The following is a 14,291-nucleotide window of genomic DNA, read 5'->3' on the forward strand; positions in this document are numbered from 1 at the left end:
CAGGGAGACCAGTGTCTGCAGTGGCTGAATTAGACTCAGAACCTGAGACATCAGATGAGGCAGGGGTAGGCGGAGGGTGTTTCTTAGCACCTCGCCCTTTAAAGGCCACCTCTACCCGGGACACACATGCTTCAAGGACTGCCGAAATTGCATCTGTAGATAGCTGGGGTCCGGAGGGCCCTGCGGCCTCCATGAGCGGGTCAGGTGGGGACACAAGGTCTGGAGGATCCATGTTGCACCAGGGGAACCAGTCAAAGGCTGAAAAAAAGTGACACAAAAAGTTTTTTTTTTTTTTCAAAAAATGCCACTGCGCTACAGTGCCCCCTGAAGGTTAGGCAAGCGCACTGGAGACCCCCAGCAGAGAGAGCGACCCCCAAACTCACTGTACCCAGATGCAGCAGGTGGCCCAGAACGTCTGTAGAGCACATGTCAGCAGCAAATCGATCCAAAGGAAGGATCTGTGAAACAGCCCTCCACCCACAAAAAAACGCCTCCAGGAACTCCCATTCTGATTCCAATAGAAAGAACCACCGCAATATGGCCATGCCGGGTGTACCCAGATGGCCGCTGATATCCTCAGCACATGAGGCTACAAGTAAATGGCGCCTCACGGGGACCCCTTAGACTACAAAACGAGATAGATCGTCAGGTGGACCCTGGAGGAACAGGTAGAGACTCCCAAGCACGATCGTTCTTCTGTCACCGGCAGCGCATCTCCCGCCCCCACAGCTGACCCGGAGAATGGTCCCAGCCCCTGGGAGTAGGCCCAATAGCCCCCAGGGTGAGGCAGGAGAGAGGGGGGGGCAGGTAGAAGAGGGGGTGCGTGACAAGACAGAGGGTAACCCAGGAATGTGAGGGTCCGATCGTCCAAGGGAGGGGCCCGCATCCACCCCAAAATCCGCCAGGGGAAGGATGAAATATTTACTCACCATACTGGAACAGGCGGGTGCCATATCCTGACAGAACCCCTCTAAAGTGGGGGGGCTAAAGGCCAAATAGGAATGCTGCGTTCAGGCCTAGACCCGTCCGTATGCGACCTGGTGAGACGTTTAACTCGCGGGGCCAGTCCCCGTCCAGTGGGACGATGTCGCGGCTGACCCAGCGCGGAGCTAAGGTCTGTGCGTGCTCACTGGCCGGCTAGGGTGACCACTGGATCTATACATCCTGCCCGTCGCCCAGATCCGGCATAGTTGCTTGTAGATCTCACAGGAAAAAAATACATAGAAAAAGCCAACTAAAAAAAATATCTAGAAAAAAAAAACTTTGCCAGGACCAGAGATCCCAGCAATAACTAGGTCCTTACTCCTAACTAGGCAGATTAAAACGGACATCCTATGCAGGAAGAGAGAGGGTATACCCCCTAAGACTGCCCATAGGCTTAGCCAGAACTTTTTTTTCTGTCTTTTGTCCTACTCCTGTAGGGGACAGTATAACCATATTGATATGCATCAGAGACTGCGTCTGTCAATGAACGATAGAGAAATTATATTTATTTCAGGATGCAGGGAGGAGTGAAAACTGACCAATGCTCTATGCTACCTGACCAGTGGGGAATGGGTTTGTGAGCAGTGACAGGGGAGTTGTGTTCTCCGCTGTAACCACTCACAAAGCCATCCACCAGGGGCCTGGCAGTATACAGCATCTGGCACTGCAAAGTTTAGGTTTGGCATTGCCTCACAAAAAGCTGTGATCTGTGGCTGAGGTGCAGCAGAGCAAGACTGGAACGTGTAATTTGCATTAAATGCCTATCAAATTAGATGGGTGGGGAAAAGCAGAGAGGTATCCATCTACTCTGAGGACTATAGTATGTTTTACCTGACTGCTTGCTCAGTGCAAGGTGAGACAGCCAGCTATGTGAAATGGAAGCAAGAAGCCAGGAGCTTTGATTCTCCTATAATCATGGTTTTAATGGAAATTATATGTACAGTATCTTGCGAGCAGCTATACATCCATATAAATCCTGATGGGAGCTGCTAGCACGCAACACATTCCCATATAAATGTGCAAAATTATATAAATAAAAAAAATGTGCCGCACTATCCTCCCTAAATGAACAAATGTTTGTGCCTGGTGTTATAAAAAGATATGCATATACTATACCTATTGTGCATATATAAAAATATAATATGTATGCCTTCTGCGCATACAGTATATCACTATCAGTATTAAAACCATATCAATAAAGCAAGCTTAAACTCAAATAAAAATCCTCTATCATCCAACAATTATAGAAGAAGTGTATATGGTTCTTAAACTAGTGCTATCCAGAATAAAGTCCTCACCAGTCAAGTGTAATCCAAAATATAATGACAAACAATCTTCCAAACAGTGCTTTCTCTTCATGCAAAAGTCTTCTTTGTGTATGCCCCAATGCAGTGCTATAAATTAAATAATTGTGCTCCCCCACCATCAGATGTGCTCTCACCTGATAGCATGTGACCTTACACCTAAGGGAGTTCAAAAATGCTTTTAGTTCTTACAGGACTTTAAAGCTGAAATTCTCAGGCTCTCCTTCCTCCTTATTCCTGCCGTATAAGTTCCCTCAACACATCAGGTGTAGCCATGGCCATAGGGAAAAGGAAGAAATAGTCAACCATAGTGCTTATAACGTTGAAGATAAAAACTTTTGTTCACACCGTAAAAAAAACTACTCACATATATTATAGGTGCTTGTAGCGCACCTCACTTTCAACAGCAATTGCATTAAACTGTCGATATCCGAGACACTGTACCAGCTCAGGGATGTGCATTTGCCTCTCTCTTCCAGACTCTTATGACGTCAGTAAGGGAATCCCCGAGGAAGCCACGTTACCCTATAGCATAATACCTAGGGGAGGGGCATACTGACGTCACGACGCTTGGAGTCTGGAAGAGAGGCAAATACGCTGGTACAGCGTCTCCGATATTGGCGTTTAAATGCAATTTCTGTTAAAAGTGAGGTGTGCTACAACACCTAATATATGTGAGTAATTCTTAAGGAGTGTGAATAAAAGTTTTTATCTTAAACTTATAAGCACTATTGTTAGTGATTCTTACTTTTCCCTATTGCCATGGCTACACCTGACATGTGTTGAGGGAACTTATACAGCAGGAATAAGGAGTGCCTGAGAGATTCCTCTTTAAAGTCCTGGAAGGACTAAAAGTGTTTTTGACCTCATTTACCTGAGAGCACATATGAGATGGTGGGGGAGCACAATTGCTATTGAATTTATAGCACTGCATGGGGACACACACAAAGAAGACTTTTGCATGAAGAGAAAGAACTATTTGGAAGATTGTTTGTCATTATATTTTGGATTACACTGCACTGTTGAGGACTTTATTCTGGATTGCACTAATCTGTTAAGAATCCTATACACTTCATCTATAATTGTGGTATGATAGAGTATTTTTATTTGAGTTTAGGCATGCTTTATCGATATGGTTTTAATATGGATAGTGGTATATGCACAGAAAGCATATATATATTATATTTTATATATGCACAGTAGGAATATACAATACATTATATTTTTACCATACCAGGCACATATATTTGTTCACTTAGGAAGGATAGCACAGCACGTTTTCTTGATGGAAATTATAAGTGTTCTTTTCCCAATGAGTATAAGCAGGTTAACCCCACAACTCTTACTGCTTCTTAAATTAGTTGGCTACTTTGGACATCAGTAAAGCAGATGAAAGTATATTGCAGGGGTCTTCAAGCATTCTAAGCAATTTACTGTCCTTCTGGGGGGCTCGGACTGCGCCTATTGGGTGTAGAAATGCCCTGGTATCGGTGCCCCATTGTTGGTTTTCATGGAAGAAACACTGCCTCATTGTTGATATCAATTAGAAGACTAGTGCCCTATTGTTGGTATCAGTAGGGGGAATGGTGCCTCATCATTGGTGTCAGTTGGTGGAATAGTACCCTAGGCCGCAGTTTGGAGACCGCTAGTATAATGCATGGCTGCCCAATTTTTTTTTTTTTTTTTTTTTAACACACAATACTATTTAAAGAAAAGTTTCCAGAATAGTTTAAAGAAAACACAATAGTATGTCTTAACTTCTTCTATTTAGTTATTCAGAAGCTTTGCTTACCATGTTAAATCCAAGTAATTTTTGTATTAGTCCGCTCCAGAGCTGAGGATCATAAACTTGATATTCCAAACTGAGCTCTGTTACCAATCTCACTGCCTGAATCGTAAGGAGAGAATAATAAACAACTTGCACATTCTGTAGTTCTTAAAAAAGATCAAATATTAACTCTTTTTCTACTTAAAGAGAAACAGGTCTGACAAGGCCTCTTGTACACTGAAGTAAAAGTCAGTAAAGATCAGTAATAAAGAGCGGAGTACAGAGCAAAAAAACAATTTTTTCCCACAAGTATTTGTAAAATAAAGATAATGAGGATTTTTTCCCCCACAAAATTGTCATATTAACAGAAAAGATTGTGGAAGGGGAGTTATGGGCCTATTGATACAAAGGATATAGTGGCACCTTCCCCCATATGTAGAAAGTGTGCAAAAAATGAAAAAAGGCACAGATAAGCCCACCAAAGTCAGCAGAGCTGTGCCCTTCAAAGGGGGATTTGAGTGTGCCTCTAGAAAATAACTATATATGCATATACCTGTAGGTATCACACACAGAAATTGTAAAAAATGATATAAATTTTATTTAAACATATCATGTAAAAAAGATACACATCAATACATCTACAAAAATCAACAGGGTAGACAGATTTTTACAAAATTATCAAATACGAAAGGTTGCTGGAGCTACGCGTTTCGCAATGAGCGCTTCCTCAGGGTCCAGCATTTGATGTATATAATTTAGAAAATGTATCAATTTTGATTATCTAAGGATACATAATGCATTTATTAAATATATGAACATTGTACTTTTCAACAATAAAAATATCTTTAATATAATCAATCAAACATAGTATTTTTACTCTATTTATTCATTTTTTAGTCGTTGATAAAAGGTTATTACATCATATATTGTTATGAATTGCATCTCTTATTAAAGAGAAATTCTTTAATTAAGACATAAACGACAGAAATTGTAATTCATTCTATCATTCAAATTTCCTATATGTTATCTTAACAGTATATTACAAGGTCAAAAAGGAGACTGAAAGAGTCTCTTAGAAATTGTATGCAGATCTACAAAGAGGATAGAAAACAAAACAAAACAGACAAAAAAAAAAAAAAGGGAGAGAAAAGGGGGAATTGATCCATTAGGTTGTCCAAAAATGGTGTAGAAAATAAATCGTCAGGTAGCTCAAAGGGGGGGGGGCAGGAGAAAGGTGGACCAGTCCGCTGGGCCAAAAATTAGACCAGGGAGTAGTCAACCAACATCAGGGATAGGGCAGGGAGCCAGACAGATGAAAGGTCCTTATCAAAAATATTCAAAATCAAGGAGAAAATGAGGGAATATTCTTACCCTAGTTTGAAGATATAAGTAGATGATGTAGATGCTACTTGTTAGGTTTAAAATCAGATAAGAACGGGGAGTAAATCGTAGAGCCTTTGGATTAAAAAGTAAAGGAAAGGATCTTTAAATATTTATTCAAATGTGTTAGGATGTATCAGATAAGGGCAAAAAGGAAAGCCATAAGATATGTACTTACCCAAGAGTCCTTTCTAGTGAACTTATTTAAAGTGATGTGTGCAGTATGAAGTAACCAAATTAGTGAGAATAATGTCAATGTTAATATAAAATCCACATATCATTCATAGAATGTAGATAGTAGATCGTGATATGTGCAATGACATATATCAATGGGGCCAAGTATGATATATGAATTCAAGGGTTAAATATAGCAGAGTGCCCAGTGTCCAATGGATATTTATTCCGGATATAAGATCTATAGGGATAAATATTAAGAGGTGCATAGTTACTAGTGAGGTATTTCAAAAGAAAACGGTGTGTAAAGGATCAATTAGGGATAAGTTGCTTACCAGTTACTCCAACCGTATATATCTGCAAAAGTTCGACAGTCTAGGTGTAGCCCTGCTTGATCTTGTTCCAAAAAACTTACCTTATATACTGTTTTCGTATGGGTAGCATCCTCCCCCTCCCCTATGTCTCCCGCCCCCCACATCCGTCTGCCAAAAGGATGCTACCCATACGAAAACAGTATATAAGGTAAGTTTTTTGGAACAAGATCAAGCAGGGCTACACCTAGACTGTCGAACTTTTGCAGATATATACGGTTGGAGTAACTGGTAAGCAACTTATCCCTAATTGATCGTTTACACACCGTTTTCTTTTGAAATACCTCACTAGTAACTATGCACCTCTTAATATTTATCCCTATAGATCTTATATCCGGAATAAATATCCATTGGACACTGGGCACTCTGCTATATTTAACCCTTGAATTCATATATCATACTTGGCCCCATTGATATATGTCATTGCACATATCACGATCTACTATCTACATTCTATGAATGATATGTGGATTTTATATTAACATTGACATTATTCTCACTAATTTGGTTACTTCATACTGCACACATCACTTTAAATAAGTTCACTAGAAAGGACTCTTGGGTAAGTACATATCTTATGGCTTTCCTTTTTGCCCTTATCTGATACATCCCAACACATTTGAATAAATATTTAAAGATCCTTTCCTTTACTTTTTAATCCAAAGGCTCTCTACGATTTACTCCCCGTTCTTATCTGATTTTAAACCTAACAAGTAGCATCTACATCATCTACTTATATCTTCAAACTAGGGTAAGAATATTCCCTCATTTTCTCCTTGATTTTAAATATTTTTGATAAGGACCTTTCATCTGTCTGGCTCCCTGCCCTATCCCTGATGTTGGTTGACTACTCCCTGGTCTAATTTTTGGCCCAGCGGACTGGTCCACCTTTCTCCTGCCCCCCCCCCCCCCCTTTGAGCTACCTGATGATTTATTTTCTACACCATTTTTGGACAACCTAATGGATCAATTCCCCCTTTTCTCTCCCTTTTTTTTTTTTTTTTTTTTTTGTCTGTTTTGTTTTGTTTTCTATCCTCTTTGTAGATCTGCATACAATTTCTAAGAGACTCTTTCAGTCTCCTTTTTGACCTTGTAATATACTGTTAAGATAACATATAGGAAATTTGAATGATAGAATGAATTACAATTTCTGTCGTTTATGTCTTAATTAAAGAATTTCTCTTTAATAAGAGATGCAATTCATAACAATATATGATGTAATAACCTTTTATCAATGACTAAAAAATGAATAAATAGAGTAAAAATACTATGTTTGATTGATTATATTAAAGATATTTTTATTGTTGAAAAGTACAATGTTCATATATTTAATAAATGCATTATGTATCCTTAGATAATCAAAATTGATACATTTTCTAAATTATATACATCAAATGCTGGACCCTGAGGAAGCGCTCATTGCGAAACGCGTAGCTCCAGCAACCTTTCGTATTTGATAATTTTGTAAAAATCTGTCTACCCTGTTGATTTTTGTAGATGTATTGATGTGTATCTTTTTTACATGATATGTTTAAATAAAATTTATATCATTTTTTACAATTTCTGTGTGTGATACCTACAGGTATATGCATATATAGTTATTTTCTAGAGGCACACTCAAATCCCCCTTTGAAGGGCACAGCTCTGCTGACTTTGGTGGGCTTATCTGTGCCTTTTTTCATTTTTTGCACACTATCATATTAACAGGTTCTCTCTCTCTCACATGGCATATGCATACTTGCAACTACACCCCAAAATACATTCTGCTACTCCTTCCGAGTATGGCAATACCATGTGTGAGTCTTTTTCACAGCCTAGCAACATAGAGAGACCCAACATGCAGGGAGCACCATCAGGTGTTCTTGGAGCATAAATTACACATCTAACATCTTGACTACCTATGACACCACTACACACTTTTGAAGGCCCTGGAGCACCAGGACAATGTAAACACCCACAAAATGACCCCATTTTGGAAGACAACAGCCCAATGTATATTCTATGAGAAATAATTCTTTTGAACATTACTTTTTTTTCCCACAAGTTTTTTTTTTTTTACACAAAGTGGTCAATTAATATTAGCACATAACATGTCCATGTGTTGGGCAAAAATGACACCCCAAAACACATTATGCCACTCCTTTCTTTTTTACACATTTTTACGGCACTGATGGGCGCTAAAGGCACTGTAGGGCCCTGATGAGCACTGCAGTGGCACCATAGGGCACTGATGAGCACTGCAGTGGTATTGAGGAGCCATTTAGTGGCACTTAATATCACTGTAGGGCACTGATGAGCACTGTAAGCACTGATCAGCACTGATGAGCACTGTGGATCATGCCAGCTCACGTTGCTGCAGTGTTTCTCTCTACTCACACCGATACAACGTGTGAGGAGAGGAGAGAGAACCCCCACAGCAGAGCAAGCTGAATCGGCCATGACACTGGTTTGTTGACAAGTTTTTGCTCCATCATTGGACAGAGCGATCACGTGGTAAAGGGCAGTTGTAGTTGGCCCATTACCCCGATTTTTGATGCGCTGGGTCCCGAGGACCCAGCCATCACAGACACCTCCGGCTGCATGCGAGAAGCGCGAGCACAGGAACTAGCTGGCCACGCTGCAGCTGTCATTCATCAAGGGGTAAAGCATGTTCATGTAGGTGTCTTTAATTAAATATTACCTATTAACTTATACAAAATGACCTGGTGGTAAACCCACTAGGGGGACAAACAAAAGTATGACTTTGTATTGCGCTGTAGTGGGGAGAGTCTGTGCACAATGATCTGGCAGATTAACCCCTGAGGGGGACAGACAAGTCTGACTGTGTATAGCGCTGGAAGTGAGGAGAGTCTGTGCTAAACAATATGGTGGATTAATCCCTAAAGGGGAACAAGTGAGACCGGCTTCCTGCAACTTAAGAGGTCTAAGGCCCCTTTCACACATGCAGACAGTTTGTCCATTTTTCATCCATCTGTTGACAGATGAAAAATGGACATCAATGCATCTCTATGGAAAAATGGATGTTAATTGATGATCATTTGTGTTCATCCATTTACATCCGTTTTTCCATAGAGATGCATTAATGTCCGTATATCAACCGTCAATGGATGAATGAAAAATGGACAAACGGTCTGCATATGTGAAAGGAGCCTTAGGTAATCGCACATCTGTTAGCACATATGGTGGAAGATATACACATGTAAAGTGTGGACTAACACTGCAATGGCTAAATTGGAGATATATGATGAAGATTTTTCTATTATAAACTAGTTTATTGCACATATATGCGAGTGTATTTTTGCACAGCACAGACTTTTATGGATACACAGTGGACAGGGCTCAACCTTTCAAATCCGGAGATACTAGCCAGGTATTAAGAACCAGTTGCCCCACCCTACCCCTACCCTGCTGTTAAATGTTTTATGCAGAATTAAGTTACAAAAATTATTAACAACAACAAATTTAACAAATTAACATAAAACATATTTCATTGATTTGACTGTGATAAATAAAATAAGGGTAAAATATGATTGGTTACTATAGGCACTGTTTGGCAGGTTTGAGTAGTATAGTGGCAGGTTTGGGTAGTATAGAGGCAGGTTTGGGTAGTACATGGTGGTAGAGTGGCAGGTTTGGGTAGAAAAGTGGCAAGTTTGGGTAGTATAGGGAGGTCAAGTGGCAGGTTTGGGTAGTATGGGGTGGAATAGTGGCAGGTTCGGGTAGTGTAGGGCGGTATAGTGGCAGGTTTGGGTAGTATAGGGAGGCCAAGTGGCAGGTTTGGGTAGTATGGGGTGGAATAGTGGCAGGTTCGGGTAGTGTAGGGCGGTATAGTGGCAGGTTTGGGTAATACAGTGGCAGGTTTAGTTAGTATAGGGTGGTACAGTGGCAGAATTAGGTAGTATAGGGTGGTTTAGCGTCAGGTTTAGGTAGTATAGCAGCAGGTTTGGGTAGTATAGGGCAGTACAGTGGAAGGTTTGGGTAGTATAGGGCAGTATAGTGGAAGGTTTGGATAATATAGGGTGAAATAGTGGGAGGTTATTACTGTATGCCATGATAATGTGTTCAGTGACTTACAGCATTGCAGGATATGAACACTCCATGGGATGCTGTGGTCTCTCCTTCTCAGTTTCAGTGAACAAGTCTTTGGGAGGCATGGAGGAGGCAGCCACGGCCCTGGCTCTGTCCACCAACTTTGGCTGCCTCGGGGGATACTGAAGATCTCCTTGGGACAGCCGAAGTTGATTGGATGACAGGGGAGTGTTACAGGCAGCCTCCTCTACACCGCTGAGACACCTGCTGACCCATTCAACTTGGCCAAGATGCAAGAGGACAGGGAACGTTCAGGGGCCCCCACCCCATGCAGCTTTGGCCCCTGGGAGGTGCCAGCTCACCAAAACAGCCCTGGGCACCCCCCCCCCCGTTGCGGTTCAACACTTACCCTCAGCTAGTTTCCACTCGCCTAATGCAGGCAGGTGAGTTTTGGGGGCTGCAGTGGTTCTAGAAAAGAATCACCCCCCTTCAAAATAATGGGATTTTTGTACTTACCGCAAAATCCATTTCTCTGAGTTCATCGACTGACACAGCGCTCCATAAATCATAACTAGCCGGTTATATTGCCTCCTCCAGGAGTAGGACTAGGCAGAACAAAAAACACCTGGCTACGCCCATGGGCCATCCTCTGCTGGTATATACCCCCCCCCCCCCTCTAGGTAATCAGTTTAATAGCAAGCAGTATTAGAAGTATCAGAACTCCATAGAGGGGTGGGTGCTGTGTTAGTCGATGAACTCATAGAAATGGATTTTACAGTAAGTACAAAAATCCCATTTTCTCTTTTTCGTTCATAGACAGACACAGCGCTTCATAATTCAAAACTAGTGGGATGTCCAAAAGCAGTGCCAAAAGGAAAATGAGGGGTGAGGAAAATAACTCAAGGCTAGACATAACAGCCCTTAAGCAGGACACAGGAGCCTTAACCGGGTCACAGGAGCCCTGTCTGAAAAATAAAGGTTTAAAGAAAAAACTCCCCTCAAGAGGGAATAGCCCCTCTTAAACAGCTGCCTGCAAAACCTTGCAGCCAAAAGAAGCATCCGCAGATGCCAAAGTATCTACCTTATAGAATTTCCTCAAGGTATGCACGAATGAACAAGTGCCTGCCTTGCAAACTTGCAATTTTGAAGCCTGATGACAGAAGGCCCAAGAAGCACTCAGCGCCCGGGTAGAATGCGCCCTGGCAGGGAAAGGTGGAACCTGACCTTTAATGGAGTAGGCCTGAGTCATCATCTGTCTGATCCATCTAGAGATGGTAGCCAAAGAAGTGGCCAGCCCTTTTATTGGTCCCTCCGTAACCAAAAAAAGTGAGTCTGACCTCAGTAGCTGCCAGATACACCCAAAACGCATGAACCACATCCAAGGTATACAAGGAAAATTCCTGGGAATGAGCCAGCTTGGGATACAAGGAAGGCAACACGTCCTCATTCAAATGGAAGTAAGAGACAAGCTTTGAGCAGGAATGATGCACAGGAACGAAGAACCACTTTATCCCTATGGACCACTAAATAGGAACTGCAACAGGATAATGCCGCCAATTCCAATACCCTGCGGGCCGAGGTAATAGCCTTCTGGGATAACGTAGACAAGGGAATCTCCCAAATATTCTCAAATGGAGGTTTCTGGAGAACCGAAAGTACCAAATTTAAATCCCATGGCGGCAAAAGAGACCGAACAGATGGAGGTACATGTCGAACCCCCTGAATGAAGGTACGAACTAAAGAGTGCGTGGCTAGGGGGTCACTGAAAGAAGATTGCCAGGGCAGACATCTGGCCCTTGAAGGTACTCAAGGCCAACTTCTGATCAACGCCCTGTTGAAGAAAGGTTAAGATCTGAACCACAGAAAAGGATCAAGGATGAGCGCCAAACGAATCACAGCAAGAAATGTACGCTTTCCACGTATGATACATCTTGCTGGAAGAGGACTTCCTCGCCTTCACCTTCACCATAGTAGGGATCACTGATCCAGACAGACCTCTATCCCTCAGTACCTGGCTTTCAATAGCTAAGCCATTAAAACCAGTGACTGTAAAGCAGGATGGTAGATCAGTCCTTAGGACAACTGGTCTTCTCTGAGAGAAAGCCCCTAAGGAACGTTTACAGCCACCAGGATGACTGCAAGATCCTCACTGTTGATTCCTTGCAGGAACTGCAGAAGAAGCCTTAGCCAAGGATGATACTGCCCTTACTGTGGCTCTTGGACACCTGGGACGTCTATCAGAGGACCCTGTGACCTCGTCACAAACTTCGGTATCCTTCTGTGGAGCCAAACCTGCCAAAGGAGCTGCATGTATGACTGTGCAAACAGAACTGTCTTGAAGTTGGATACCACCAGACTCAGAACCTGTATGCAAAATGGGAGAGAGAACTCAGCAGCAGCTGGTAAATCACGGCCTGTGGTCCCTGAAGTTTGTGCAGAGGAAGGACCACCCTGGTCAGAAATGGAATCAGACCTTAGTAAATCAATTCCCCTTACAGGTAGTTCAGACATCACCTGAACCTTTGCAGGAATTATTTAGCACAAGAAGACTCAGGACCGAAAAAGATAAGCTTTGCCCCCCTTTCTGGGTACCCCCCCCCAAAAAAAAACCAGATCTCCTTGATGCTAACCAAAGAAGTCCACGTGGCCTGAAACCAGCGAAGATGTCCCCTCACCTCAATAATGGTTGAAGGCAGACCTTCATGCTAAAGGAGTCTTGTCTGCTGGTCTGGGGAAGCTAGCTCTAGGCTTACCTGACCTCCCCGGGAAGATTTAAAAGATCTATTTCCCTTATTCTCCATCCAAGATGCACAAATTAATTTTCTATGGGTTGAGGAGGGCCCGTCTGCGGCGAGGCTCCTTCCCTTTCCTTGACTGTGGCAGAAAGGTACTCCCCCCCCCCCCCCAAATGATACCTTTAATGATGTCATCCAGGGTAGTCCCAAACAGGCGATTTTCTTGAAAGGGCAGATCAACGAGAGCTTTCTTAGAGGCTTGGTCTGCGGACCAATTCTTAAGCCACAGCATGCGCCTAATCACCACCGCTAAAACAGAAAGTATCCAAAGCTGCATCACAAATAAACTGCAGCCTATGGACCAAATGGACTGAAAACGTTCCTCCTGACATCATCCGGCTATACAAACATGGCCGCCAACCAGACTAAGGGAAAATGGCCACCATCAGCTACAAACACTGAAGCATGCTGCCATGATCTTTTCTGTACCCTCTGCCATGCTGCACCTTATGCAAGGGGACCCCCTCTGAAGGTAGGACACACGTTTAGGGGAGACTCTGCTGTGCACTCTGCCCTGGGACCCCCCCCCCCACACTTTACCCACACTGCAAACAGCAGGGCATGCACCTAGGGGTCTCCTACACTGGGACATCTCCAGACTACCAGGGTGGGACAAACTATCTCAGGACTCTTACAGAGTGAGGATAGCGGGGGAGACCCCAGGGGTCTCTGCTGCATCCTCTGCCCTGGGACCCCCATCAGACCCTAGGTCCAGATTGGAGTGGGGGAAACCCAGCTCAGTGAGGGATTTAAGGATGGGAGGAGGGAACCTGCAGGCAGGTCCGACCGTCCCTGGAGGTTACCCGCGTCCACCCCAAAGAAAACAACCAAAAGGGGAGGGGGGACTGTACTTACCCTTCCATGGCGTGCAGCTCAAGACAGAGCTGCACGCGCTCGCTGGCTAGGCTGGGGGGACCACTGGATCTAGATTATCCAGCCCGTCGCCCAGCCCGGCAGTTGACTGTAGATCTCCCGACAGAAAAAACAAAAAAGATTTAAGGAAGGAGAAAATTGCTAGGACCAGAGATCCCAGCCGGGAGCCTAGGTCCTTACTCCTGACTAGACAAATTAAAACGGATTACCTAGAGCAGAGGGGGGTTATATACCAGCTGAGGATGGCCCATGGGTGTAGCCAGGTGTTGTTTTTTCTGCCTAGTCCTACTCCTGGAGGAGGCAATATAACCCACTAGTTATGATTTATGATGTTATATCTTTCACTTGGATATTATAAGTTGCACGGAATAAATAGAGATGGATATTCAGCGAGGGTCAGAGTGAATGGCTCTCTTCCAGAACCCCTGGCTATCACTAATGGGACTCACCAGGGCTGCCCCCCCCTCCCCACTGATCTTTGTTGTGACCCTAGAGCCTTTCCTGTGCTCAGTGCGAGCCAATGTTGATGTAGCTGGGAATGTCGGTCTCTTCGACGGAATCCCCTAAAGTGGCGGGCATATGCGGACGATCTCCTCTTTTTTCTCACTAAACC

The 14,291-nt window shown here is 43.2% G+C and overlaps 1 protein-coding gene across 1 annotated transcript in view; it reads right to left on the minus strand.

The window, feature by feature from the left end:
- KNTC1 (kinetochore associated 1) overlaps positions 1 to 14,291 on the minus strand; it is a 792,142-nt gene that overhangs the window by 67,798 nt on the left and 710,053 nt on the right. The window contains exon 56 of the mRNA XM_082256649.1: positions 4,081 to 4,176. Within this exon, the coding sequence (XP_082112775.1) occupies positions 4,081 to 4,176 (96 nt within the window). The remainder of the gene's footprint in view (positions 1 to 4,080; positions 4,177 to 14,291) is intronic.

Source organism: Pelophylax lessonae, assembly GCF_965119305.1.
Source record: "Pelophylax lessonae genome assembly, chromosome: 1".
NCBI classification, from domain to species: domain Eukaryota; kingdom Metazoa; phylum Chordata; class Amphibia; order Anura; family Ranidae; genus Pelophylax; species Pelophylax lessonae.